This window comes from Trypanosoma brucei, chromosome 2, assembly GCF_000210295.1.
Source record: "Trypanosoma brucei gambiense DAL972 chromosome 2, complete sequence".
In the NCBI taxonomy this organism is placed as follows: domain Eukaryota; phylum Euglenozoa; class Kinetoplastea; order Trypanosomatida; family Trypanosomatidae; genus Trypanosoma; species Trypanosoma brucei.
In genome coordinates this window covers 170007-196541 of record NC_026735.1, presented here as the reverse complement: position 1 = coordinate 196541, position 26535 = coordinate 170007, and the positions used below count along the sequence as shown (strand labels likewise).

Here is a 26535-nt window from a genome sequence, read left to right as displayed (position 1 = left end):
GGTGAGGAAATCGCTCAAGCGGCGCAGGTCATCAGACGAAGCGGGCCACTTTGCAGAGCCGCATATCACAAAGCGAATAAGTCTGACGTATCATGTCCGGGCTATCTTTAGCTCAGTCACGCCTACGAGAGGAGCGCAAAGCATGGCGTAAGGAGCGACCTTTTGGCTTTTGGGCGAAACCGCGGGAAATCAAAAGTGTGCAGCATCAACAACCGAATAATGTCCTTACTGCGCTGGCCAAGTCATCAGCGGCCCCCCAAACGCATCAGGGGAGTGGCAGTAGCCAGACTGCTGGCGACAACTCTGGTGGCTTGGACTTGCTTGAGTGGGAAGCAGGAATACCGGGGAAGCCAGGCACTCCGTTTGAAGGTGGTGAGTTCCGTCTCTTTCTCCACTTTTCAGAGGATTACCCGACAAAGCCGCCTAAATGTGTGTTTAACCCGGTACTTTTTCACCCCAACGTCTACCCGAGTGGAACGGTATGTCTTTCCATTCTCAACGAGGAGAAGGACTGGCGGCCGAGTATTACAATTAAGCAAATACTACTGGCGATACAGGAGCTCCTGGACAACCCAAACATCAACGACCCCGCTCAGGAAGAGCCATTTCGTGTGTACACGCGTGATCGTCAAGAGTATGAAGAACGCGTGCGGCAGGAGGTGGCGAAGCACCACCGGAAGCGGGTATAAGCAAGCACGTTGACTAATAAACACATTTAAAGTTTTATAATACTCACCTTAGCAGGCTAGAAGGGTGAAGAAACAAAGAGAATAAGGAAGCGCGTGTTTTTGTATATTTGTGCGTTCAAAGATATCAGGTATGGTTCACATGCAAACTACCGCGAAGTGATAGTGTGAGCGGGAGTTGTGCTGAAAGAAGGAGGAAAGCATTCGGCGGGCGAGAGTGGTGGAAAGCGTCCAAACAAGTTGTGGGCCGTGAGAGAAGAAAATGAAAGAAGGATATGACATGAAGAAAAGGGGGGAAAGGGCACCATTAGGAGTGAAAGAGTCGAAACGTGTGGCACGATAACAAAGGTTCCAAGGATGGGGAACAAAAACACCGGAATGGTTTTCTATTTTTCTTTTTGTTTTCTTCATTTTTTTTTCTTCTATGTTAAGGGAGGGGAAGGTAACGACTGGCCTTTATTTGTGCGTGCCCTGGAGGTCCTGTTGCTTTTTCCTCTGGAGTATTGATGGGAATGAAGGGGATGCGTGGTTGAATGGGAAGGGGAGATAACGATGTGTGCACCTGTTTGAAGGAGGATTGCTATTGTCATTCTTGTTTGGTGTTCTCCCTTTTTTTCTTCTTTTGTTTCTTTCATTCTTTTGTGGCAGGTCACAGTTCGCTCACCTATTTTCCACCCTGCACCATCCTTCTATTTTTATAACTGTCAACTGATTGTGAAGGCTGCGGCTTTGTTCGTCAGCGCTGATCTCGGTTATGTTTTATTTGGGTTGTTCGTTTGAACAGCAATTAGGTGGGCAGGTTTTGTCACGAAGCTGTGCAACGTGTTATGATGAGGAATGGGGGTAATTAAATGTGCGGTACGGTGCGACCCCTTCACACACGTAGTTTGTATATATATGCTTATGTAAAACGTGTGTACACATATATCCTATGTATTGATAATTCACGTACGGTCATTTGCATTTTCTTCCTTTTTTCTTCGTTTGTGCGGTGTGTCCCTCGTGCATATATTCATATGCGGGTGTTGTAACGGTGGTGAAAGGAGAGAAAGTGAGAAGAGAAAAAAAAGAAGAGAGGAGGCGCAGGGTATGGCGCTGGTAAATGAACCCAATTCTGTTCTATTTCTCTTTCTCACGCACACAGACACACTTCACTGTGTTTAAGTCTACTGCATTTATATCAAACTTGCTTCATTCTTGTGCCTCAATGATGTGGCTTCAAGATTACGGGGGAAGGAGAAATATATATATATATATATATATTAATAAATAATAGATTAAATGAACTTCACTAAGGGGCCTCAGTTTATTTGGACACGCTTCCCTTCCACAAACATTGTGCTACACGTATCTCCACACTAGAAGGTGTATGGAGAGTATAGAAATATAAAGCAAAGAGTGGTGGGTTAGGGAACAGTTGCGCAAAAGAGAAAGCGAAAATGTGATGCCGGACACGATGCGCCTGCGGTAATGCTGCGCACCACCGTTAGGCCTTATTGCCTTTTGTTTGTTTGTTGTTGTTGCCTCCTTTTGTAAGGAGGGATTGTGCGCTAACCGTAAATAACGGACAGATGGAAGAAGGAAGAGTTGTTGCAGTAATGAATGGGTGGGGGTGGAATGAAAGTGAAGGGATTTGAAAAGGCCAAAGATGTGGTGTTGGCCGCAAGTGGATCCTTTTCGCATGTGCGGCTTGAGTCTGAGGTGAACTTACTGTGGAGGTTCAACTTTATTTTCTCCATTATTTTTATTTTTATCATCATCATCATCATTATCATTATCATTATTATTACTATGAGTTGTTTATTACAAACTGCCGGGAAGGCACAAAGTGAGATTCCTACCAGCCTCTTTTTCCGTCTTTTTTTTTTCTTCCTTTTAATCTTGTTATATCTGGAGGGGTGATAACCGGAATATACCCACGTGCACAAGTTGCACACAAGAGAGGAATTGCAGAAGTTCAACCGGGTTGATTCATGCGAGAACTGGTCTTAACGTTTACCTGCAGGTTTTCTCTCTTCTTTTTCATTTCTTTCCATCCCCTTTACCCCAAATTTTAGCCTCGAACGGTGAGGTTAGTTCCGTACCCCAAAAAAGAACAGGGAAGGCGGAAAGTGAAGATAACGTCAACAGAAATAAAAAAATAGAAAGGAAAATAAGGGAAAGAAATTCAAACCTGTGGGGGTGTTGTAGTTACCTTCGTGAAGAGTAGAAAAAAAAACGGCAAGGGTTTTCGCCAAAAATTGTGGCATCTCAGCTCATACACACATATACAGATATCGAAAGCAGGGCGTACTGAGGGTTGGTACGACGAGAATAATCGATTTAACACACTAGCATACTTCCACGTGTAGCAAAACAATGGGTCGTGCTTCAAAGGACAAGCGGGACATCTACTATCGCAAAGCGAAAGAAGAAGGTTACCGAGCGCGTAGCGCGTACAAGTTGCTGCAACTGCATGAAGAATTTGGGATTCTTCGGCGTGAGGAAATACGTACTGGTGTTGTGGATCTGTGTGCAGCCCCAGGAAGCTGGTCACAAGTGCTTTCCAACCATCTGTGTGGCAGTCAACCGGGAAGTGCAGCAGAAGCGTGTGAAGGAGACGAAGCCATAAACTCTGAAGCATCCCAGCGCCCTCGCATCGTTGCGGTGGACCTGCAGGAGATGATGCCAATAGACGGCGTCCAGCTGTTGCAAGGCGATATCACGAGTGAGTGGACGGCGCGCGAAATCATTCGGTTGCTTAACGGTGATTCCTCTTCTGTTCCCGAATGCTCAGACGCCACGGCACTCTCGACAGCAGGCGCAATTAATGATTTTAATAGCGGTCGCGGCAATAACGTCAGCGAGGAGGGAAAGAGTAGTCAGCAGAGGTCGGATTGCGGTGTAGGGCTCATGAATGAACGTAATAATGCTTCTGAATGTGTGGATGGTGACAACAATAACAATAATGGTAATAATAACGACGATAGGAACGGTGGGGATGCGGGCGCTCCGACGCGACCCGTCGCCGGGCGAAAGGCGGATTTGGTGGTGTGCGACGGCGCTCCCGATGTTACCGGTATGCACGAGCTTGACGAGTATCTTCAGCACCATCTGCTGCTCGCCGCACTTAACATCACGACATTTGTGCTCCGGCGCGGCGGTACGTTTGTGACAAAGATGTTTCGCGGCCCCAACACGCCGTTTCTTGTCGCCAAAGCAGAAGTTTTTTTCCGTCAAGTGACCATCGCGAAACCAAAGTCATCGCGCAACGCCTCGATGGAGGCTTTTATGGTGTGCCAAAACTACGACCCGCCTGCATCCTACCAGCCGTCATTCGAGCGGCCACTTACGCAGACAACGAGTTGCTTCACACCCGCTGCCCCAGCACTGCACTTAGCCGCTGTGGATGCGCAGCGCATGTCATCCGACAATGTTAACAATGGTGAATTGCATCATAGTGGTGTTACTGATATAGTTGATGAGGCATACGCAGTAGAATCTGTTATCGTACCTTTCCTGGCCTGTGGAGACTTGACTGGTTATGATGCTGATATGTGCTACGACCGTGGCGAGTCTGATGTTGTACTGCCGCCCGTTCAGCCACCTCTGCAGGCGCCATATATAGCAACATCTGAAGCGGTGAAGGAAAGGACAAAACGGCAGCGTGTCGGATAATAAACGGATGGCAATGGGCTGTCAACTTTTTTATTGCGGCTCATGTCGTGGTCGACACTGGTAGGTGGCATATCGCAATGGCCGGGCGAGGAAGGATATCTTGCGAAGTTTACTCCACTGATTCTCTTCCATTCGTGTCGGTGGAATTTTTGATTAAACGTACCACGCGCGTCCCACCGTATTTTCCCTCAACTGTATTCTTTTTCGTTATCAGGAGTTGCTGCCTGTTCACCGCCCTATCTCCGTTTGTCAGTCATTTTCTCAACGCTTTTTTTTTCCTCTCGTTTTGCACCACACAATTTTTCACCCGATTCCTTTGTCCTTATAACCTGTTCCTAATCCCTTGGCGGACATCCTTTGAAAAACAAAAAAAAAAAGAAAACAACAAAGTGAAGAAGTACTGGAATTAGGTAAAGAAACTGAAAGCGTGGAAACGGTAGATAAAGGTAAGAGCTTGCTACCGCGACGGACGGAGAACAAACCTGCGCGGCGATAGGCGCACAACAGCAAACAAAGGAACAGAAAGTCTGAAATTTTCAAAGGATCAATAAAGCGATCAAAACGCGCATAGTGAAAAGCCACTAGGGGGTTATCACCGGCGTCACGATGGAAAAGGATTTGGACTCACTTTGGGACACAGCAGAGGACTTTATTGCGGACGGACGGCGGACGGAAGCACGGGGAGTGCTTGAAGACATTGTCTCGACGGATGTCACGGCGGATGACGCAATTGGTCTCCGAGCAAAGGAGCGCGCGATTTATCGCCTGGCGGAGATTCTTAGCGTGGAGAAGCAAACTGACATGCTTGTGCAACTCTTGTCTGCCATTCGGTCTTTCTTTGCTCTGCTTCCCAAGGCGAAGGCAACTCGCATGGTGCGCAAGATGTTCGATCTAATTCTCAACAGTGGAGCGTCACTCGACCGGCAGATGGAAGTGTGCCGCGACATGATCGCGTGGGCCCGTCAGGAGAAACGTACTTTTCTCCGGCAGCGGCTCCAGCACCGTCTTGCAGAAGTGCAATTTGCGCGCAATGAACGGCAGGAGGCTCTCACGACGCTTCAGGCGCTGCTGCGAGAGGTCCGTCGTCTTGATGACAGAGCTCTTCTGCTTGATATTCACCTACTAGAGAGTCACATCTACTATTCCATTCGCAATATTTCACGTGCTCGTGCAGCCCTTGTGGCGGCACGAACTAATGCGAACAGCATATATTGCCCGCCGCTGGCTCAAGCGGAAATTGACCTGCAAAGTGGCGTCCTGCATGCCGAAGAGCATGACGCGAAGACGGCTTTTTCTTACTTGTATGAGGCTTTCGAGGGCTTCCACCAGTTAGGTGACCAAGCGCGGCAAGCACGTAAAGCACTACATTATATGATTCTCGCTAAGATTGCCACCAATAGCCCGGATGAGCTTTCTGCGCTGCTGAGCTCAAAGAATGTGCTGGAATACAAAGGAGCTGATATGGTCGCTCTCCATGGCGTCGCGGATGCATACAACAGCCAGGACACACACCTATTCAATCGCATCATGCAAGAGAATAAGAACGCGCCATTTCTTGAGGACGAAGTGCTTCAGCGTCAGCTCTCTGAGATGTATAAGAGTCTGCTTGAGGGACACCTGCTGAAGCTGTTGGAGCCGTACAGCCGAGTGCAGATATCATATCTTGCGGAGCTTCTGAAGCTTGATGTGGAAACCGTGGAGTCACAGGTGTCCCAGCTCATCCTTGACAAGAAGCTGGCAGGGATCGTGGACCAGCAGCATCAGTGCGTGGTAGTTTTCGATGAACAAGACGCGAAGCGAGAAAAAGCCAAGCAGAAGGGAGATGGCACTTCTGATGGGTCTCACGGTGTTTCCCACAGCAGCGCATACCATAGTGGTGGCACCGGAACCAGCGGAAGTGGAGATGTCACATCCGCCACGACTCTTTATCAGGATGCGCTGGATGCACTGGAAAAGTACGATAAGTTGGTAACGGCGTTGTTCGACAAGGCAAATGGTAAGTTCGACGCGCTTGTGGAAGAGAACTTGGCAAAGCGCACTGCTGCCAAACAGGTGGATGCGAAGGGTAAGAAAGCGAAAGATGAGGCAGGGAGCGGAGCGGAGAAGGGTGACGGGAAAAAACCGAAAAGTGAGCCAAAGAAGGAATAAAGGAGGGCTCGACCCAACAAAACAACACACAAAATGGTCCAGAGGAGGAACGAGAGTGTAGGAAACGCAGGATCAGGCTGCAATTTATTGATTAGGTGAAGTTGGTGTCGAAAGACGTGAACTAATATAAAAACTGCTCCCGAATGCGAGTGTAATTGCGGGTGCATCTTGGTTTTTGTGCCAAAGTCATCCCCCACGTGCTCTCTCCCACGTTTTTTTTTACTTTTCTAGGAGAAACTTTCTTTCATAGCGTTTGACTCTTTTTTTTGTTGTCGTTTTTTTAAGGTTTGTAGTGCATTAGTTACCTACAGCTTTTCATACTAAAACACATACACACCTCACGGGATGCACGGAATACTTTCGTGAGGAGTGGAAGAGGGAGGACGCGACGGAGCCGCGCAGTAGAAACGCAGTAACCATCAGCGACAAGCACCGAATGAATGCGGATAGGAGTGGAATTGTATTTAACTGAAAGCGCTTATCCGTCACATTTCCTCCCCCTTACCTGTAGATGCGTTGTGGGTGGATATTTGAATAAATAAACATATATTTTTTTGTATATTTGTGCGTACATGTGAATGTGGTGTTGCCCCTCTGCAGTTCACCGTAGCGTGCTTTCGGTTTTGAGCCTAGTGGGTTTAGTTTCTGTGAATTGTCGGGCTCACTTGCGGATGCAGGAGGATTTCGGCAACCATAACAGTAATAATCAGATGAAATGGCGGGGAAACATTGTCCCTAAACAATACCCTTTGAAAACATTTGTGCGAGCTTTTCAGCACACAAATGCACTTTGAACTACTTTTGTTTTGCTGTGTGTGGCGTTTAGTACCTAACTTCTATTTGCCTTTTGCTTACCGCAGCTGCGTCCTGTTTGTTCGTGTTATTTTTTGGCATCATTCGGAGGGAAGGTAATTAACGTTTAGTATTCTGTCAGCACCCGTGCATACACGTATATATAAACATACTCTTCTGTACAAAGGGTGAAGTACGTAGCAGCAACAGAAAGGGGAAGGGCAGAAGAGATTAGGGCAGGTGAAAGGAATTATAACGAACAAGAGCCGCTCAACAAACCAAAGTACCAAAAAGTTAAGGAAAGGGGGGAAACTGCAAGAAAGCATACCACACTGGCATAACTTTCTGGGGTATATTAATACAAACACATATATACGTGTATTTGTTCGAAGTTGTGCGCCGTCATGTCCCGCAGCGGTGGTCGCGCGGCGACTGAAAAGGGTTTAGGGAATGCTAATAGCAGTCAACTGGCCGAGACAAGTGGCCAAAGCGGATACGCCCATCCCTTTTGGTACGTTAATACGCAGATGCCACCGGAGTATTGGGACTACGAGAATGCCACACTTGAGTTCAACAGTGATGAGCCGTACGAGCTTCTGCAGAAAATTGGTCGTGGAAAATACTCGGAGGTGTTTCGGGCGCGCAGCCGGCACAACGGGGAACTTTGTGTGCTGAAGATCCTTAAACCAGTGAGGGTAAAGAAAATAAGAAGGGAAATCACTATCCTGCAAAACCTCTGCGGGGGACCAAACGTCGTGAGGCTGCTTGACGTTGTCATGGTTGAACAGGAGAATACGCCTGTGCTTGTCACAGAGAACATAGAACCAGCTGATAACTTCCGTACTCTCATGAACAGCGGTAGTCTCACATCTTTTGACATGCGCTATTACATGTATGAAATACTGCGCTGTCTGCATTTCGCTCACAGTCGAGGAATATTTCATCGCGACATCAAACCGCAGAACATCATCATTGATCACCGCCGCCGCAAGCTTCGTATCGTAGACTGGGGCCTTGCAGAGTATTACATTCATGGCCAAGCGTATAACTTAGGTGTAGGGACTCGACATTTTAAAGGTCCTGAGCTTCTTGTGGGAATACGGCTTTATGATTACTCTTTGGACATGTGGAGTGTTGGTTGTGTCCTTGCCGAGTTACTCTTCCGGGTGTTTCCTCTTTTCCGTGGAGAAGATAATGAGGACCAACTGCATCAGATAGCAAGCGTAGTCGGCACAGAAGATATAATGCGCTACGTTCAAAAATATGATGTTTCACTCCCTCGGCACCTGGTTGACAGGGCCCTTTCCACAAAATATCCAAAGAGGCCGTGGAAATCATTCGTCACCACCCGAAACATAGATTGGTGCGATGCAAATGGGTTGGACCTGCTTGACAAAATGCTGCAGGTCGATCATCAGGAACGAATTCTTGCCTACGATGCAATGCAGCACCCGTTTTTTGATCCAGTACGCAAGGTGTTGCAGGGAGACCCACAGGAACAGTACCCGAGGCGCAGAGGTTAGTGGCAGTGCCTTTAATCGTCCATGTCCCTGCTTGTTTGGCTGTTTGGTTGTTTTCCCTCGGCTGCTAGCGTTCTTTTTTTTTTTTTTCTTCGTCCTTTGTTTTAGTGTTTAAATTATATACCCTTATCTTGTTGTTTGATCGAATAATGGAGGAAAGGGCTGCGCGCACTAGTGAGAGGCGGCAGTCCAGTTCTCTTCCGCAACATTTTGTTTTCTCCATTTTTTTTATTTATTCGTGCGTGTGACCTTCTCTACGCACAGGCGTACTCACCCACACAATCTTTTATGATCATTATCATCATTATTATTATCCCTCTGTTCCCCGTAACGTTCCGGAACGTCACGGTAGTTCTTCTGTAGCCGAACCTGGCAGATTTCTTTCTTTTCCAAGGGGGTCAGGAAATACACACATATATAAATAAATATTTATTTACATACATATATTTATATATATATATGCCGCTATCATCTTCTTCGACTGGTGTGTGCTTTTCGTTATTTTCCGAGCCCTGTTCTTTTTTTTTTTGTTTGAGTGTTTGTCCACATGTTAACATGTCTAATATGTATAAGCAATTCCTTTTTACCCCTCATGCCTTCCACTGAGGGTGTCAAATGCAAGTAAAAGCAAAAAGGAAGGAGGCGGAACCGCAGCAAACAGAAGAAGGGAAAGAGGAGAAATGGCAACAATCATATTTTTTGTCTCTTTTTTTTTTTTTTTTGCCCTCATTGCTGCACCCTTCTTACCTTGATTTTCTTGTTGTTGTTGTTGTTGTTGTTGTTGTTGTTGTTGTTCTTTTTTGGTGACTGGCACGCTTGTGTCAGTTTTGTTTTGTTGATTACCTCTTTTGTCTCATGCGCTTTCCGCCGTTATTCAAATGTGTGATCATTTCTTTTATTACTTTGCCATGGCACGTCTCGTTGTTGTATTGCGTGAAATGGATTTAGAAATAAGAACAGGAACTTGTGCCAAAAGTTCAATATGTGGAGGAGATGCAGCGGTGATGAAAGTTGTGCAATTGAAGTTAAGGAGTGATGAGAAAAGAAGAAAAAAAGGAAAAGAAAACAAAGAAAAGAATGGAGTATGAACAGTTAATTTCTTCTCACACAGACGGACTGGTGCCCTACACATTCAGGTACCTTTTGTTTGTTGAAATTTCTTTTAATTGTATCTGTTAGCATACTGCGCACGTTTTTTGTTTTTCCCCCCTAAACGCACCCTTTTTTTTTTTCCTTTTCACCATCCAATGATATTCCGCCAACCTAAATATACGGTCTTGCCAATAACCAGTCACGTCTATCATCATTATCATGTAGTTGAGTGTACTTGCCTGTGAGCGCAGTAGTTATCGCTTGCGACCGCACCTGAAAAGAAAAAATAAAAGGATGGTCGTAAATTTACGTTCAGAAGGAAAATGAACTGAAACCGCAGAAGAAAAAAAAAAAGAGAGAAGGAGGAGGAGGAGGAAAAGGAGATAAGGGCGTGTTCGCGTGTGAAAATATATATATATATATACGATGAAAGGGGAAGGAAGGGGGGAAATAATGAGTTCAGTTCACTTCCCTAGGGCAATTTCATGCCTCAAAACAAAGGAAGAATAATATAAACACGAACACGTATATATACATACATACATACCATGTGTGTTTGTGTGCACTCACAAATGTGTTTGTTTCGGGAGCGAAGGCCATGTTGTTTTTCTCCTTTCGTTCGAATATATAATTTCCCCACATTTAGGTACGGTGAGCACAAAATGCCCTGTTGGGTGGAAAGGGGTTAAGTGCAAGTGGAAGGTGAAGGTGAACAAAATGAGGAAAGGATGAAATGGGAAGGGGAATGACCGGAAAAAAAAAAAGGAAGGTGGAGGTCGGATGGATGAATGAAAGAAAGAAAAAGGGAAGGTTGATTTAAAATGGGGTGGACTGCGTTAACGGCGACTGGATTGATGGAAACGGAAATAAATGGCTCTCTCAAACAATTGGCCACTGCCCTCACACAACAGATGGCTTGGGGTAAAGGAATTTTTTTTTTTGCAATTACCTCAGAGTGGTGCTCTATAGCTTCTGTACGTGTACGGGTGCGTGCTACAGGCATATTTTATGCTAGTAATTCCCAATACTGTCCCGCTTCGCGCACGCACGGACACGCTTACTTTTAGCCGTGTTCATGTTGGTGTACATACGAATACATTTTCATGTAAAAATAAATAAATAAACACACGTGTATGTGCATGTGTGTGAAGACCGGATGTGCACAACGCTTGACTGTTCTGCACCTACCTTCAGAAACGGTTGATGATCCACACAGTCCCTTCTGTTTTTCACTTATATTCAAAAGGATATACACATTTTGGGTACGCTTGTACGGCGACCCTCATAAAGCGAAGGAGGCAGAAGAAAAAACAGAGAGAAGGCACATGGTAGTGCACCGTCGCAGCATCCTTCGACGAGGATTTTACTGCTCCTCCAATGGGCTTTTCTCACCGTTTAGTGTTAGCCAACAGCGTCTCCACCATGCAGTGGATCAACAGCGCCGTTTAGAGTTCCAGGAGTTCATCCGTCGGGAGAGTGCCCCTTTCACAGGTTGCGATCCAAATGATTGTACAAAACAAAAGCAGCGACAACAATGGCAAGGGGAAGAAAACGAAGTGAACGCGGCACAGAAACGTCATGTGTTAGACCTCATTGAGGTACGACCGGTCCCATGCGCACTGGAAGGGAGTGGCAACTCTGATGCGAATGGGCAAAGTGGAAGGGAAGGGATGAAAACAAATAGCGGCTCAGCACGTGGTATGCAACCCAGCAACTCGTTTGGTCGCGCCCAAACCGGGAATTCCAGGGAAAACCAACAGTGTCACGGACGAAGGAACGCTGATGACCCTCACTTACGTGGTAAGCGTGACCTTCATTCCCTTCAATTGCGCGCTAAGCGGCACATAAGAGTTAAAAAAGAAAATCAGTTGGGCGAAGAGTACAGGCAGGCCCTGTCAACTCTCCGTGACGTGTTCGCCGCCCTTCAGGCCTCTGCGATGCGGCATGCAACTGCTCAGGACGGTTGTGGTGGCCCAAATCAAGACGGTGATGGAGCAAGTCGTGGGGGGCACGATAATGGTGGACGAATGATGTTGTCTGAGGCCGTGCGATTTCAAAGGTTACACCAACTACGTGATGCCACGTGCCGGCTGACTACGTCGCACTTTCTACAAGTCCCGAAGAGTTGCGTGTTGGAGTTCCTTGACCTCGTCAGTCGGATCGTGACAGTGGTCGGTAACACGCCCATGACTGCACATGGTTATGTCGTAAGGCAGGCAGTCCGGGCATTGTTTATGCAAAGCATGGGTGAAGGAAGTTCTGCTTTTGTGAGACGCTCTTGTGGGGAGGCAAAAGCGCATTACTCCTCGTCCTCAGAACCACGGCAGGGAACTTTTCACCCAGTCCACTACTTCAAACTTTTGCGCGTCATGCTTTCGCTGCCATCCGAGGACACACTGCAATTGTGTAATAGCGCGGGAACCCCCATGTCCGTGGAGGAGTTCTGCGTTCGACAGTTGTATGGCGAAGGTAACGGCGCTACATCGTCCGCACGCGGTATTTCGTCGAAATTTGGGTCGTTACGCGAACTGGGATCCGTTCGGGCAGTTCGTGTCGTATCGTGGTGCATGCACTCTGTCTGTTCGACCCCTGTGCTTTCACCCTCACAACGGCACTCGTACACTTCGGTGTCATCACTCCCACCCGTTTCTGAGCTGCGTATTCCTTTTGGTGTGGGAAAGGAATACACGCAGACACTTCTCGCATGTTTTGCCCACCCCGTCTCTTCCAGCAGTACGGGCTCCTCTAACCACAGCACATCAAGGAGGGAACAGACTTATTCTGAATATGCCAATGGCACGCAACTACCAGAAAGGTTGCCTTTCAGTGTGAAAGAACTTGCCGTTCTTTGCAGCGCTATCGTGTACTATAAAATTACCACCATGGAAGCACTGACTGTACTTGTGAGCGCCGCCACTGTGTGCGCTTTGCGTGCTGACGAACTCTCAGGCCACCAACTGAGTTGCATGTTGCTTGCTTACGCCACGCTTAAGTACCATGGCGACTTAACACGGCATGTCGAATCGATTGGCGCAAAATTCCCACCGAGTCGTATCTGTAGTGTAGGACAGGAAGGGCAAACAAACTTTTACTTATTACTGGGTGAACGGGCGTGTGAGTTGGGTGAAGGGTTGCACGAAAATGATGCAGCGCGAGTTCTGCGGGCATTGGAGCTGTCAGGTGTTGAGCACGAAATGCTGAGGAACTCGTTGACGTCAGGCATGCGCATGAAGCGGCTGCGCAGCCGTGCACTTCTCGCGGGAAGGTGAATCATCGGAACTGCCAGGGAACTGCCGTTTTGTTTTCACAATTTTTGGTTTGTTGGGGGTACTCTCCGCCCCGCTTAACACTACAAAGTTATACATAGTCGGTCACTAGTCAGCTGCAGCGATACATGTCTTCGGGTACATTTGGTGCGTTCTAAGTGGTTTTAAATCATCATAGCAGCACGCACTTTTTATTCTGACCACTTGACACTTAAAACCAATACAGCTCTTCACTCCGTAACTTTTTTATCCCATACTTTTTTTTTTTGATCGCTCCTTTGCGTGAAGCGTCCAAAAAAAAAAACATTTTTATTTTTATCACCCCGACCCGTGGAAGCTGCGAAGCGCAGTTGTCCCTCCAGCGGCGTCAAAAAGAACAAATCAACACTTGTCTACGGGCTATACTGACAAACAAGCGCGAGAAAAAGGAGGAAGGCGAAAGAGAATTAGGGGGAAAAGATAACCCATTACTTTTGAAGATATGCATTATGCCTCACGTGGTGCAAAGCGGCAAAATCAGTTGCGTCTGCCACCGGCCCAAAAACCTGGTCGCCTCCGTGTCTTAGCCCGGAGCTTCAGGGGTGTCAATGATGCCGTTGGGGACTTCACGCAACGTAACAATGAGAGTCCATTGCTTTATGCTTTACTTTTTGTTGTCGGTCTGCTCATACTGCTGTTCATAGTATTGTTCGTGGTGCTTTTGTGTATCCTCTTAAGAAGTGACGGGTGGTCAACAATTGATGCATTCTCTTCAAAAACGCACATTGTGGAGGACCCTGACAAATCTGCCCTTCTCGAGATACGCAGGTTGTACGACACAATGATGCGAACTGGTTCCGATCGTGAAGCGACGGCGTTACTGGAGTTTTTATCGACGTATCAACGGTCAATGGAAGCACGCGTCTCGAAGAGCACCCATGGCGATGATGAGAATGCCGGTGATAACGGTAATGTTGGTGACTCCGGGGTACCCCAGGGAAAGTCCAAATATGCAAGTGAGAAACCGCGGGTCTCCAACGGTACCTCGCTGTCTCAACGTAGTTTCGCGGAGGTGCTGGCCGACGTACGGGAAACAATACAAGACATCATGACGCTGGACCCGGACGTTGGATTAGATCGTGCTGCATTTTTTGTTAAGGAAAAGTTTGGTGCAAGTAACGACGATCGCTCACAGCGCACTGACAGTACGGGGAGCCACGATATCGAAAGGGGGGAAGTAGAGGCCTTTGAGCCATTCGATGATATTCTCTACCTGCAACTTCTCTCCTTCTTCGCTAAGGAGGAACCCACGCGTTCCATATCGTCTGCTGATCGTCTGTGGTGGAGGCGGAAGAGAATTTCAGCTCCCTCAGTAATGGAGGGCCGGTTTTATTACCCACTACGGCGTTTTCACCGGATGCAATCCTTTTCTCCTGATACTATTAGCACGGTCGCTGCATGGTTCGATACCATGGCACTTGATTACTATGGAGAAGAGATGGAACCATTCGAGTCGTCATTGCAGCAATCATACGAAGGTGCGCAAGTGTCTAACCATAGCGGGAGCAGTCCTGAGAATCCTGAAATTAAAGAGCACGCCGTATCCTTCTCGCCTTCTCATACAGCCTCCATATTTGTGAGTGTAGCGAGTTTTCGAGACGTGGAGTGCCAGTCGACGTTGCAGCAGGTGGTGCACCGCGCGACAAACATGTTTCGTACGTACGTTGGTATAGCAGAGCAACACAACAAGTCAGACCCGCCGTGTCTGTCATATGATTTGTTTCAGCCCACACTTTGTCCTTCTGCCGCTATTGCATCCGACACGGCAAGTGCAAGGGCTGTCTTCAGCGATGTGTTGTGTTTCCCAATGGACAACATTAGGTTAAGGCACATTGCACCTGATGCAGCCCGAGGGCCAACGTATGGTCGTTACATGACGATGCTGCTGTACCGTGGAGAGGACTATGTTCTTATACTGGATTCGCACACGCGTTTCGTTTATGGCTGGGACTCACGTGTGGTTGCTATGCATATGTACTTACGCCACCCACGGATTGTTCTTTCCCACTACCCTGAGGGATTTGAAAAGGAGCTCTCAAATTTCACATATGAACGGACCACCACCGTTTACCTTTGTCGTGCTTCATTTATTGAATCAGATGGATATGTTCGGCTAGGAGGCATTCTTGTTAATGAAGAAAATGTTAACAAATTCTCCCACCAAGGGCGGGTTTTGCGCTATGCTGCTAAGGGCTTCGGTCGCAAACCAGACGCGGATGTCAGTCGACCGCTGCCACAACCATGGGCAGCGGGTGGGTTTCTCTTCGCTAGAGGTTCTATTATGCGTGAGGTTCCCCTCGATCCTCATCTCCCCAATACCTTCGATGGTGAAGAAGTGTTGTATTCCGTGCGGCTGTGGACTCATGGCTATGATATCCACTCCCCCAACCGTACCATCTGTTATCATGTGTACACCCGTAATGATCAGCCGAAGGTGTGGAATAACAACCCTCTTTGGTCCAGTTTGCGTTTGCGATCGAGGGAGCGCATCCAGTGTCTGCTACAGACACGAGAAAAGGGGCAGACGGTACCAAAAGTCCCGGTAAATACGACAGATCCGGCGGTGACAATTGACGTGGATCGCTACGGTATGGGACGAGTGCGAACGGTGGAGAACTGGTACCGATTCGCTGGATTGGATCCTGTGCGCTACACATTCGATGGCCGATGGTGTGGCAAAGGTAAGATTTAATGTGGTCCCGTTAGGGTGGACTCCTCCTCCATCTCTACGCTTCATTGTTCATCGTTTACGCCATTTTACGCTTATCGAACTTTGCCTTTGTGTGCAACTTTCCTAAACCCATTAGTTTAGTTTTTTTCTTTTTAATTTTTGAAGCTGCTCGCTCTCTGCCACTTTGCTCGAACACAAAGTTGTCCACAACCGTTGTGAAGGTGAAGACAAGTTTGAGGGACATTGTTTGAACTTGTTTGCGGCGTTTATTTCTTCTTGCAGCTCGTTTTGTTGTTTTGTTTTGCTTTGCCTTCGTCTCCCTTTTAATCATTGCGGTGGCCATTGATCCCATAATTTGTGTTGCAGCTCCAGTTCGTCCTATTGACACGCAGGAGTGCCGCGTAACTCATCCTAAGCACAGGCATCGGAGAGGAGACGAATGAATGAATGAATAAAAGAGGCGAAAAGGATTGAAAACCGTTAACACAACGGGTCAGGAGTTCAGTCGAGATGGAAACCCTCTCTTCGTACCGTATGCATGCTTGCATTTGGGTGCAGTTTGTCGGTGTGTTGAAAAGCGTTTTATTGTGTTATATTTATCCCCCAAATTCAAAAAAAAAAGTTATTCCCTTTTATATTTAATAGCCGCTGTGCTGTTATTCGTATTCTCCCACAGTCAGTCGTCTATGCCTCATTGTGAAGTCGCTGGCCTTCACCTCATCATTTCATTTACTTGGCGTGGGACGCTATGAAGTTGGCTGTATATTTTATCCTACTGCAATAGTAGTCCGGTGAATGAAAGGGATGGAACCGGGAAACTTTGCTGCCTCAGCAAAATCACAACAACAGTTGCCGGATACCTGTCTTCGCACCGTCACCCATAGTCATTTCGTGCACCTCCTTTCCATTTGAATGGTTACAGAAGTTATACTGGGCAGACACACGAGGGCCTCAGCAACAAGGAGTTTCCACACGCGCACGCACACTTTGCGAACGAATATATATGCTTGTATATATATATATATATATATATTTATTTATTTATTTATTTATATGTGTGTGTGTGTATTTAAATGCAAACACGATTTCGCGAACAATCTGATCCCATATGCTTTACACCGTATCACGTTTTGTGCGCGTCCGGGATGTTTGGGGGAGGGAAATTTCGAGAGTGGCCTGCGAGTAGAGGAAAAAAGTGGAAAGAAGATGCGCTGTGTGTACGATTGACACCACGTTTTCACATTCGCTGACTGCTTCTGCCCTCGACGTTTACCACTTACAACTTTTCTTTATTTCCTTTTCTTTTTTCTCTTTTTTTTTTTTGGATTGGATGGTGGTGAAGAGTCAACCACGGGAAGGGGAAATGGTTAATCTGCCGCTGAAGGACTTCGCCAAGGCTACACGCCGTATGGTTGAGCTGAGCGGCGTGAAGAAGTCGCGTTTGATGTTGCGTGTGCGGCCTTCGAGCGGACGCAAGACGTTTGTTTTGAAGTCCACCGATGGTCGCACAACCCTCACAACACGTGTGAAAAATCAGGGGGAGCTCAAAATTGTGGAGGAAATCGTCCATGACTTCGTCTCCCGCTGCACCGTCTCCCTCACAGCCCCACCGCCTTCAGCGGCCACCGGAGGAGGAGGAGGAGGAACGGGGGTTCCTAACATAAATGCCGCATCTCCACGGCAGAAGTCCTCTGGAAAGGAAACTGATGGTACGGTCCCTGCTGGTGGCAACAAATCTGGAGGGAAGTCGGCAGAAAGTGGTGGTGGTAAAGGCAATACCTCGCAGAAGCAGCAGCAGCAGCATGGTGGCGGCAATAAAAAGCGTAAGGGTGGCCGTCGATAGTTCCGGTACTTTTTTGCTTTTCGCCCGTTTCGTCACGTGTCGACTTTCAGTGTGGAAGCGGCCCGGCACTCCCCGACCTTCATGCGCTGCTCTCTTTCTCTATCCTTGCACTTTTCCCCTTGACTGTGTGGACTTCTTTGTTATGTCCTCCTGACCGGTTCCCCCCGTTTTGCGTGGTTAAGTCTTTGAGTGGGGAGAGGATTCTAATCATCGTCCTTTTTTTTCTTTCCTTCTTGTGAGTGTTTGAGCCACCTCTTTTTTCCCTTTTACCGATTTGGGGGGCGAAACACAATTTGAGTTGCCGGATGGGAAGCATTGAAGGGTGAGTTGTGCATTCCTTCCATTTGTGAGGGTGATGTGATTTAGGAGAGGCGCCGATAGTTAGTGAAGAATGTCAAGAAGGTGCATATGCGCCGAACGAAGTGAGGATAACGAAAAGGGAAGGAAATGAATGCCGTGGAACTAGCCCAGATCCTCTCCTGATTTTAAAGAGATGGGGCGAAGTGCACGCGGAACAGAGAGAGGGGAAATGAAGAGTTCTTAGGGTAGATGAGCCAACACGCCGAGGCTTTACGTCTGCTCTAGGATAGTGTTTCCCATGTATCTGTAAGATGGCAGAAAAGAAAGAAAAGTCGTCATGATCCAATTTATAACTCCCAGATGCACTTACTTCTACTGTTTCTTGTGCATTTCATCATTTCCTGCCTCCAAATTGTGTTAGGCTTGTTTTGCGGCCGAACGGCTTTCCATTTACTTTCCTTACCTTCTTGTTCCTTTGGTCGTACCTTCTTCTCCCGTTTTTTATTATTATTATTATTATTTTCCATTTCATTTACCTAGTTCTAGGACCTGCGCGCGCATAGCAAGAAAGGGTTCTCGAGAATCCGAGACGTGAGCTCGGTGGAGCGCGTCACAAAAATTCGCAGCGCCTCAAACAGTGTAGCCGAACCCATGCGCTCAGAAACACGGCGTCGGGGCCGGCGTTGCATAACCGTCCCGATGTATATGGTGCTCCCAGCCTTAGTCATGCTTACCTTCTTGTTATGGAATAATATGTCGCGCGAGCATGAAAACAGAATGAGAGGTGGCCACATTGGTGAAGGAAGCCACGCTGTTCGGGGTGGTTTGCCAGGGGTTGAAAACTTGCGGGCCTCGCCAGCGGTTTTTTCATTTACCACGAAACTTCTGTCAGTATTGACGGCATTTGTGGACCAGGAAACTGATGGAATGCCTGCATCAGTAGCGGCAGCTGGAGGAGCCACGGATATGTTTGGTTTGCCCCCGAATGCAACGCCCGCGGCCATTTTGCTGGAATACTATGAAACGCAGCTTCCTAAGTTCAACAATGAGTTAGAAAAGAGGTTGGACAATGGCTCCATAAAGAATGTCACACATTCCGACACGTACTGGAGTCCAACTCATGTCGCACGCCGCGGCTACGGGCTCGAGGGTAGTATCTTCGTTGGTCTTCTGCACCATGAAACGCCACTGGTTCGTATGAGAAGGTCTGTTTCTCTAGAGAGTGTGTGTGCTATGACAGTTCACAACTTATATGAATCGGCACTTTGGTCAGTTGCTATTTTCACCGGTATCGTTGAGTTCCTCCCCGACGTAATGACAGCTGAGGAATCGGGTGGGCGCGGAGGTCACAACTCGTCCCGGTGGCCTTTCCCACCATCGTCTCCATGTATTCCTGCTGCTTATCAGTCTCACACGTGCGCCGAACGGTATGGATTCTGTCCACGGGACAACATACGGCTGCGGCAACTGCGTGTGTCGGCTAAGTCACGAAGGCACGGCAAAGGAAGCAATATGGGTGGAGGCGAAGGTAACGTCAAGGTGAGTGAAAAAAAAGAAAATCCACGCAGTCGAAGAGCTGAGGACGACTACGAGCATGCTGGTTACAGGGATGGGGATGCTTCAAGTGGGAGTGATGCAAGTGGAGGGCCCAGTGACTTTACTTCCATTGCCTCCCAGCGGTATGCAACGCTCGCCCTGTATCGCGGCGAAACATACGTGATGTTTCTTAATGCAGGCGTGTTGTTAGTGCCCTCATGGGATGTGACAGCGCGGCTCATGCTACTAAGGCTCCCGTCACGACGGCCTATACTCTCGCAGATGGCAAACATCATACAGCGAGATGTGGTGCATCGCGCATGGGAGGAAGTTGTGGTCCGCCACGTAAGCAATGAAGGTCACAGACATGAAGGGGTTAAGGATCATGGGGATCAACAATTCCGTGATGACCAACGTGGAAAGGAAAGGGGAGGGACGGAAGATTACTTCAACGTAGCTCACGAGAGAAATCCTTCAAAGAAAAGGAGTGGATCTACTCTGTACGATCTTGAAGGACTGCGTTTACACAGTTCCGATGGAATGGAGGACAAAGAGAAGGGGGATGGAAACGGCGAAAGTGCTGCGGAAGGCGCCAGAGGATTCGGGAGTGAAGATGTTGTGGAGTTCCTTTTCCGACTTCCCACAGAGGAAGATGGCGGTGAAGCAACCTCTGGAGCAGAACCTCTCAACTACCCGCGAAACGGAGCCTCGATCCCAAATGTGAGAACCCGGATGCCAAATAGTGCCCAATTGTATTGGATGAAGAAATTGCGTGAACCACTTCGTAAGAAACTGCTGACAAGTATGAGTGAACAAAACACCACCTCCTACGTATGTGGTGTGGCAGTAAAGATGCAGCACAGCGAAGAAGGTTGCCGGAAAGTGTGCGATGCGAAAAGCGACGGCGGCAGCAGTGGTTGTGGCAACGTGGAAAATGGGGAGGACGTTAGCGCCGCTGTGTCGGGGGGAGAGGGAGCAAAATTCAAATTGAGATATGAGTCCAGGCGCCGCCTCACATATGTCCTGCGCGATCGGCGGTATATGGAGCCTTTACCCATCCATTGGTGTAATGAGAAGAATGATGCGGTGTGCCTTGGAAGCAGGCGACAGGAAAGCTTTCCTTCGTCACTTTCGCAGCCGTGGTTAAGCACAGATTTCCTTTTCACTCGTGCAGGTGCCTTCTTTGATTTCTCGCATGACGCAGCAGACCACCAAAATAGCCACAATAACAGTAGCAGTGGCAATGCTGGGAATCACGTTCCACTGGACCCGTACATGGGTTTCCTGACACCAGATGAAGAGGCCGTTTTACTTGCGGGGCGGTTGTGGACGCACGGCTGGGATTTTTACGCCCCGACTGAGCCCATTGCCTTTGCAGCTGCCGTCCACGCAGAAGGTGCCGGGAATGGAACAAGCGGTAATAACAAAGTCGCAAACATGTCCTCTAAAGTGAGGGATGCGCGATTGCGGGGTTTGGTGCGCTTGAACTTTGTGCTATTTGGCCAATCCAACGCTGCGCGGGGGTTGAGAAGTGACGGGGAAGCGGCGCTGAAACATGTGGAGAAATATGGACTCGGATCCCGCCGCTCTCGCGAGTCGTTTCTTCAGCATGTTGGGTTGCGCTCAAGTCGCAGTGGCAGAATGATATGCACTCAAGAAGATGATTTCGACTGTGTGCAAAAGAATGCCAAAAACCCTTGGAAATGGTACCACTGTGGAGAAGTGTGCAGTGGATTGTAGCTGCGTAACGATGAATATAGATATGTGGTGTTTTTATTGTCAATAACTATGCCATTTCTTTTTTATGCTTAGCAAACCAATGCTGGTCACGCAAGGCATAGAAGTTATAAAAGCATACACTCATTGTTTAACCATACTTCTATTGTTTTTAAGTACTATGCGTGTGCATGTGTGTGCTCATGCCAGGTTCTTCTTCCTTTGTTTCCATATACTCTATTATTTCTTCGTGCCAGCTGGTGTCAGCACGGTTGTATGATATTTTATAGCGCAACCAAAGGTCCAGCTGTTGCGTCAAAGATTTTTTTTAATGTTTTTCCACCGCTCTCATGTTTTACACGTAGTGGCCTTTGCAGGCATTTTCTTTGAAAGAGAGCCTGTTTTCTCTACCCTATAACACTTCCTCTCGCAATTCTATCGAAATGGAACCCATGCACCGATTTCGTTCCCCCACCTCCTCCCTTCCCCTACGTGCTTCCGTTTACGTGTTAGCTGTCTTATTCCTTTATTATCACTTACTGCAACCCTCTTCATACCTCTTTTCGCTTCTGATTTGCAACGGGAGTGCTGAGAGGAGGCCTTACACCGTGCAGGGGACCAAAGGAACACAGTCGCTGGTAGTCCCCGTACCGGGTGCTGCGGGAGAAAAGGGAGTTAAATCAACAAGTTTAAAAGGGAAGAAAACGAGGGAATACTCCACCATCGGCCATATTTCGCTGGCGCCGTCCTTCTCTTTTGTTTGAAAAGAACAGTACGCAAGAGGCAAGACAACCGTAGGGGACGTTGCTTAGGAAATTTTCAACACGCTTTTCGGCACACCATGTCATCGGAGGAAGCCATTCAGGAAGTGCGACGCATTTTCACCAACAATAGCGTGGATCAGGCCCGCGACTACCTGAGCCGTATAACACCAGGCATTCAAGAAAGTGATGAGAGACTCAAACAACTTGTCGGCCAAAGCTACCGAGGCCTCGTTGCCGCTTGTGACCAGGTGGTCGTCGTAGAACAGGCATGCAGGAAGTTGCTGCGTCTGCAAAAGCAAATGCAGGAGGAGAAAAAACAGCAACAGTTGGAGAATCAATATTCACAGTCGCGTCTGACAATGCCGCAGAGCCCAAGGGGGGTCTCGTCACCCGTTTTGCGGACCATATCCCCCCATGGAGGTAAAAGTCCGCGCGCGAAGAATGTGGGAGAAGGGAAAACTCAAACGAATCGACATATGGGACACTCAAGCAGTGCTTCGCCACCGGTTTCCGAGGTGGTGAGGACCCCGTTGCCTCATGAGGCAACCGCGACTTTGAAGGGTGTGTGTGAAGAAACGCCAAGAGGGGGCAGTGAGGGGGCAGATGATAGACAACGAGACGTGTTAATTTACACTCAGCAGTGCGCGGCTCTGGAGGGATTGTTGGGTGCCCGTAAGCTTTATGACGCCGCTGCGCTGCTCTTGCAGATAAGAAGGGAACGGAAACAGCCTCATGAAAAGCTGGCTGTTGAGTCCTATGAACATCGTCTCAAACGTGCAGTGCGTGGGCTGCTTCGGGAAGATGCAGAACAGGCCGCACAAAGCGCTTTGAGTGTGGCTAACGCCAATCGAAATGATAGCGGTGGTGGGGACTTATCCTTGACATCGTCCACAAACATGTTTACATCATCAGGTGGTGTTGAATTCATGGGTAGGGCAACAGGTTGGAAAAGTGATTTATCACGAGCACTGGCTCACATGACGGAGGTCCACAAAGCCTTAGGAGTGCTTTTGCACGCAACAGTGAATGACGCACTGTTACTCCTTATCGATACGATTCACGATATGATTAAGACTGACCTTGACCACGTCGTGGCTGCACTGAAGGGAACGTCATTCACGCAGGCAGCGGCTGTAGACACTAACACTGACGATGGAAGAAGTTTACGCCCACTTCGCAGAATGGAGTGGCTGCGGGCAGCCCTGGAGCTTCCGCCTTACTTAAGAAGCGAGGGAACAAGTGCCCCAAGGGTCCCCGCTTTGGCGAAGGATGCAAACAGCAGCACTGAAGCAAAGGTCAACGCACGGTTGGTCGTAAGCGAAGCTACCGTGGCACTGCACATCGTACAGCGCGCACAACACCTCTTCTCCCATCTTGTCCTATACGTTGCTTCTGTGCTGTACTCACCGAGTGGTCCAGCGAGGGAAGGAAGGGGAACGAATGGTTCCCGTGGTGGAGAGCAACCTGACGAGGTTGCTGCGGGGGAGTTGGACGCCTACGTGGATTCTCAGCGGCGGCGATACGCACTGCAGGGGCTTCTTGCGCTTCGTTCAAAGCTTACTTCCCAGGAGTCAAACACAGAGGGAGATAACGAGACCTCCGGAACAGGACGCGCTAAGTCTGTTAGGATGAGTGGGAGTCTCGCGCGGGAAGCGCTTTCAGCGTCGCAACGCGGCGGGTCAATTGCCTCGGCAACAGATGATAGTGAGAAAAAGGATGGGGATTCCAAATGTGGGTCACTGGATGCCTCTTCTTCCATGGTGGGATTGAACCAAGACGGTGAGCGACGGTCTCGACACCGAACACTATATCTCTGCGAAGTGATGCGGCAGGTTTGCGGGATGCAGATCTTGGATCCTCTTCCATTGCAGTGGGGATTCTCTTCCTTCTCTTCAAATGAAAAGATTGCGAAGTGCAGCGGGGTTAGCGGTGATGAGACAGCGGTTTTTGGCAAGGTGGGACACCAACTGCGAGCTGTACAGGAGCTGGCGCTCCAGTTGCTGTTGCATGTGTCTGGTGCCGGGCTGCTAAACGACCCGCACACGATTTCACTTCAACAGCACCTTGCTCGCCAGCAGGGGAAAATGCTTCAGGATATGTTGCTGTCATCTGCGCAGGAGGGAAGTAACTTAACCGTTTCTGGGGGTGCTGTTGTTAACTTGTTTGACGCACGCAAGTGGGGGGAAGCGGTTCGTCAGGCGACGGAGTCTGCACTCCTGAAGACTGTTGGAGCGGCATTGAAGAGGGCAGATAGAGTTTGCGGCGCTATACTGAAGCATATAAGTGAGGGGAAAGGATATAAAAGCACCGTTGTCGCCTCCGCCGAAGAGCAGCCACCCCAACAGCAGAAACAAGAGGAACCGCCCAGTGTGACAACATTTGCCCAGAAAGTCCTTCAGCGGTCCATCTTCTTCAGCGAAAGTACATCCTTTGGGCTGCTTCACACCGACCAAATGACGTGCATGGTCCCGTGCTCCTCTTTTGGGGGTGGCGATGAAAATAAACGAAATGTGGCTTCAGCGGAGAAGGGCGAGAATTTGAATGCCGCGTTGGCTCGGGGTATTATGCAGTGCGCTGCAATAAAATCGAAAACAACCCCAAAGGAGGGAAGATTGCCGGCCAATCTTAGCTCTAAGGCGGGCTGTCGGGCATCCGGTGGGAACGCAAATAAAGACAAGAGTGGATGGGTGATGCAAACCGTGGAGACAGATGCAGGAAGTGATGATAATTTGTTCTCCGTCGATGAGGGAGAGGAGGAAAGGACAGTGGCTATGGAGAAAGCAAGCGACAAATCAGAAAAGGGCGTCACCGATGCTGTCGATGATGATTCCTCGGCTGCTCTGAAGTTCGGCTCGCTGTATTCCATGTTGCAGCGTATCTTTGAGGTGGAGCGAACCTGGTCTGACTCGCACCCCACACTCTCTGTTCTCGTGGGGGAGTGGTTTACAAATATCCTGCAACAGGTGCGTAAGCTGTTAAAGCACCACACGGGGCAACTTCAGAAGTGGGAGGAGCTGAATGTGGAAGGCAACTGCTTTGAGGCGAAGGTGACGGTGATGGCAGCACTCAACCGCATTTCCATGCTGGTGGAGGTGCTCTTGCAGGTGCTGGAAGTTGCAGCCCCACGAAATGTAGCGAGCACACTCCCCATGGAACTACGTGAGGCCATTGTAACATGTCATACGCCGTGGGTGAAATTGTTACGCAACGAGTGGGAGGATGGTGTACGTCATGCCTACCGCCGCGCTTTCGCGCCCGAGCATCTCTTCGAGAGATCAAAGACGCCGCTGAACTCCTCTGCTACAACCCTCGATCCCAACAAGACGACATCTTGTATCAACGGACAACAGCTTATGCTCGAGTACGCAACTTGCTGGAGCTGCAGCACACCTGATGGGGTACAATGTGAGTCACAGAAAGTTACTAAGCACCCGACACATGTCACCCCGCATCTGAATGAACTTATTTTCCAGGTACAGCATATGTTGTTCAAGAACGGCGTCAACAAGCGTCTACGTGCCACGGTGCTGCCGATGGTCATAAATGAGTTACTTGACGGAACCTCGTCAGCACTGCTTAACGCGGTTCTTCCGTGGATAAGAGAGATAGCGGTGGTAAATAGAAGCGGAAATGCCGGTAAGAATGGCGATAGTGCTGGTGATAACGACGAACTGCTGTTTCAAGTTTATTTTGATTCATTATACATTTCAGGTTTATTCTCCATCGACGGCAACAGTCGGGCACCGACGCCGTCCATTACCGCCGTTCTCCGCACAATTGAAGGTTGGGTAAACCCCACTTCTTGGTTAGTCATTTCACCGCTACTTCTGCAAGCAAGCGACCGCTTGCTTCGCGTGACGGCTCTCTCTTTTGGCTCGTGGAACCCCAAAGCTCTGGAGGAAGTTTGGGCTGCAAAGGGAACTGGTGACGGCCGGACATCCCTGAAAGGGGAGCGGACTGTTGCCGGCGACATTAGCATCACAAAAGAGAAGCCCCGTTTTCCTCTACTGCCGTTGATATTCACACCGTCGAAGGTATTGGGATCAGATATCGTGGATGGTGGTGTAACCAAGACGGCCGTGTTTGCTTTTAACAAAAGTAGTAGCGTCGCTGTGGGCGTGAGAGGCGATAGTGGTATTATTGGTGGGTTGAGCGCGACATCCCTTCAAAGGGGCACTGGAGCACTGGTTGGTAGTGCACTTGGGAGTCCCTCCAAGCCGACGTCGTCGAACCGTTTCGATGGCAAAGTGAAGGGGTGGATGGGTTCATTGTGGTAGTAGCGCACGTTTAATACGCGCCCCAATGCGACAGCACGTGAATCGTGATATTTTGTTGGGAGCGATTGAAGGAAATGGATGCCGCAAGGGAATGTTTGTCTCGTACACTGATTTACGGCACACACACACACACATACATACACGTGTGCGTACTGCTCGTGCGGAAAAGTGCAGTGTTCTGCTGCTATTGTTGTTTATGCGTGAGCATTCCCTTGGTCACTTTGAACT

The 26535-nt window shown here is 48.6% G+C and overlaps 9 protein-coding genes across 9 annotated transcripts; all 9 read left to right on the top strand.

The window, feature by feature from the left end:
• Window positions 1-92: 92 nt before the first annotated feature.
• Window positions 93-689, top strand: TbgDal_II1030 (ubiquitin-conjugating enzyme e2, putative; the record flags this gene model as incomplete). Its single annotated transcript, XM_011773380.1, has 1 exon — window positions 93-689. One exon carries the CDS (start codon window positions 93-95, stop codon window positions 687-689), a length of 597 nt encoding a protein of 198 aa, XP_011771682.1.
• Window positions 690-3044: 2355 nt separating this feature from the next.
• Window positions 3045-4343, top strand: TbgDal_II1010 (ribosomal RNA methyltransferase, putative; the record flags this gene model as incomplete). The annotated part of the gene is made up of 1 exon (XM_011773379.1): window positions 3045-4343. One exon carries the CDS (start codon window positions 3045-3047, stop codon window positions 4341-4343), a length of 1299 nt encoding a protein of 432 aa, XP_011771681.1.
• A 606-nt stretch (window positions 4344-4949) lies between these two features.
• TbgDal_II990 (proteasome regulatory non-ATPase subunit 6) lies at window positions 4950-6491 on the top strand (the record flags this gene model as incomplete). The annotated part of the gene is made up of 1 exon (XM_011773378.1): window positions 4950-6491. One exon carries the CDS (start codon window positions 4950-4952, stop codon window positions 6489-6491), a length of 1542 nt encoding a protein of 513 aa, XP_011771680.1.
• A 1196-nt stretch (window positions 6492-7687) lies between these two features.
• TbgDal_II980 (casein kinase II, alpha chain) lies at window positions 7688-8806 on the top strand (the record flags this gene model as incomplete). Its single annotated transcript, XM_011773377.1, has 1 exon — window positions 7688-8806. The coding sequence occupies one exon, from the start codon at window positions 7688-7690 to the stop codon at window positions 8804-8806; it is 1119 nt and encodes a 372-aa protein (XP_011771679.1).
• A 2222-nt stretch (window positions 8807-11028) lies between these two features.
• On the top strand, window positions 11029-13164 carry TbgDal_II960 (hypothetical protein, conserved; the record flags this gene model as incomplete). The annotated part of the gene is made up of 1 exon (XM_011773376.1): window positions 11029-13164. One exon carries the CDS (start codon window positions 11029-11031, stop codon window positions 13162-13164), a length of 2136 nt encoding a protein of 711 aa, XP_011771678.1.
• Window positions 13165-13642: 478 nt separating this feature from the next.
• On the top strand, window positions 13643-15892 carry TbgDal_II950 (hypothetical protein, conserved; the record flags this gene model as incomplete). Its single annotated transcript, XM_011773375.1, has 1 exon — window positions 13643-15892. The coding sequence occupies one exon, from the start codon at window positions 13643-13645 to the stop codon at window positions 15890-15892; it is 2250 nt and encodes a 749-aa protein (XP_011771677.1).
• A 1309-nt stretch (window positions 15893-17201) lies between these two features.
• On the top strand, window positions 17202-17714 carry TbgDal_II940 (hypothetical protein, conserved; the record flags this gene model as incomplete). Its single annotated transcript, XM_011773374.1, has 1 exon — window positions 17202-17714. One exon carries the CDS (start codon window positions 17202-17204, stop codon window positions 17712-17714), a length of 513 nt encoding a protein of 170 aa, XP_011771676.1.
• A 951-nt stretch (window positions 17715-18665) lies between these two features.
• Window positions 18666-21290, top strand: TbgDal_II930 (hypothetical protein, conserved; the record flags this gene model as incomplete). The annotated part of the gene is made up of 1 exon (XM_011773373.1): window positions 18666-21290. The coding sequence occupies one exon, from the start codon at window positions 18666-18668 to the stop codon at window positions 21288-21290; it is 2625 nt and encodes an 874-aa protein (XP_011771675.1).
• Window positions 21291-22107: 817 nt separating this feature from the next.
• Window positions 22108-26307, top strand: TbgDal_II910 (hypothetical protein, conserved; the record flags this gene model as incomplete). Its single annotated transcript, XM_011773372.1, has 1 exon — window positions 22108-26307. One exon carries the CDS (start codon window positions 22108-22110, stop codon window positions 26305-26307), a length of 4200 nt encoding a protein of 1399 aa, XP_011771674.1.
• Between the last annotated feature and the right edge of the window lie 228 nt (window positions 26308-26535).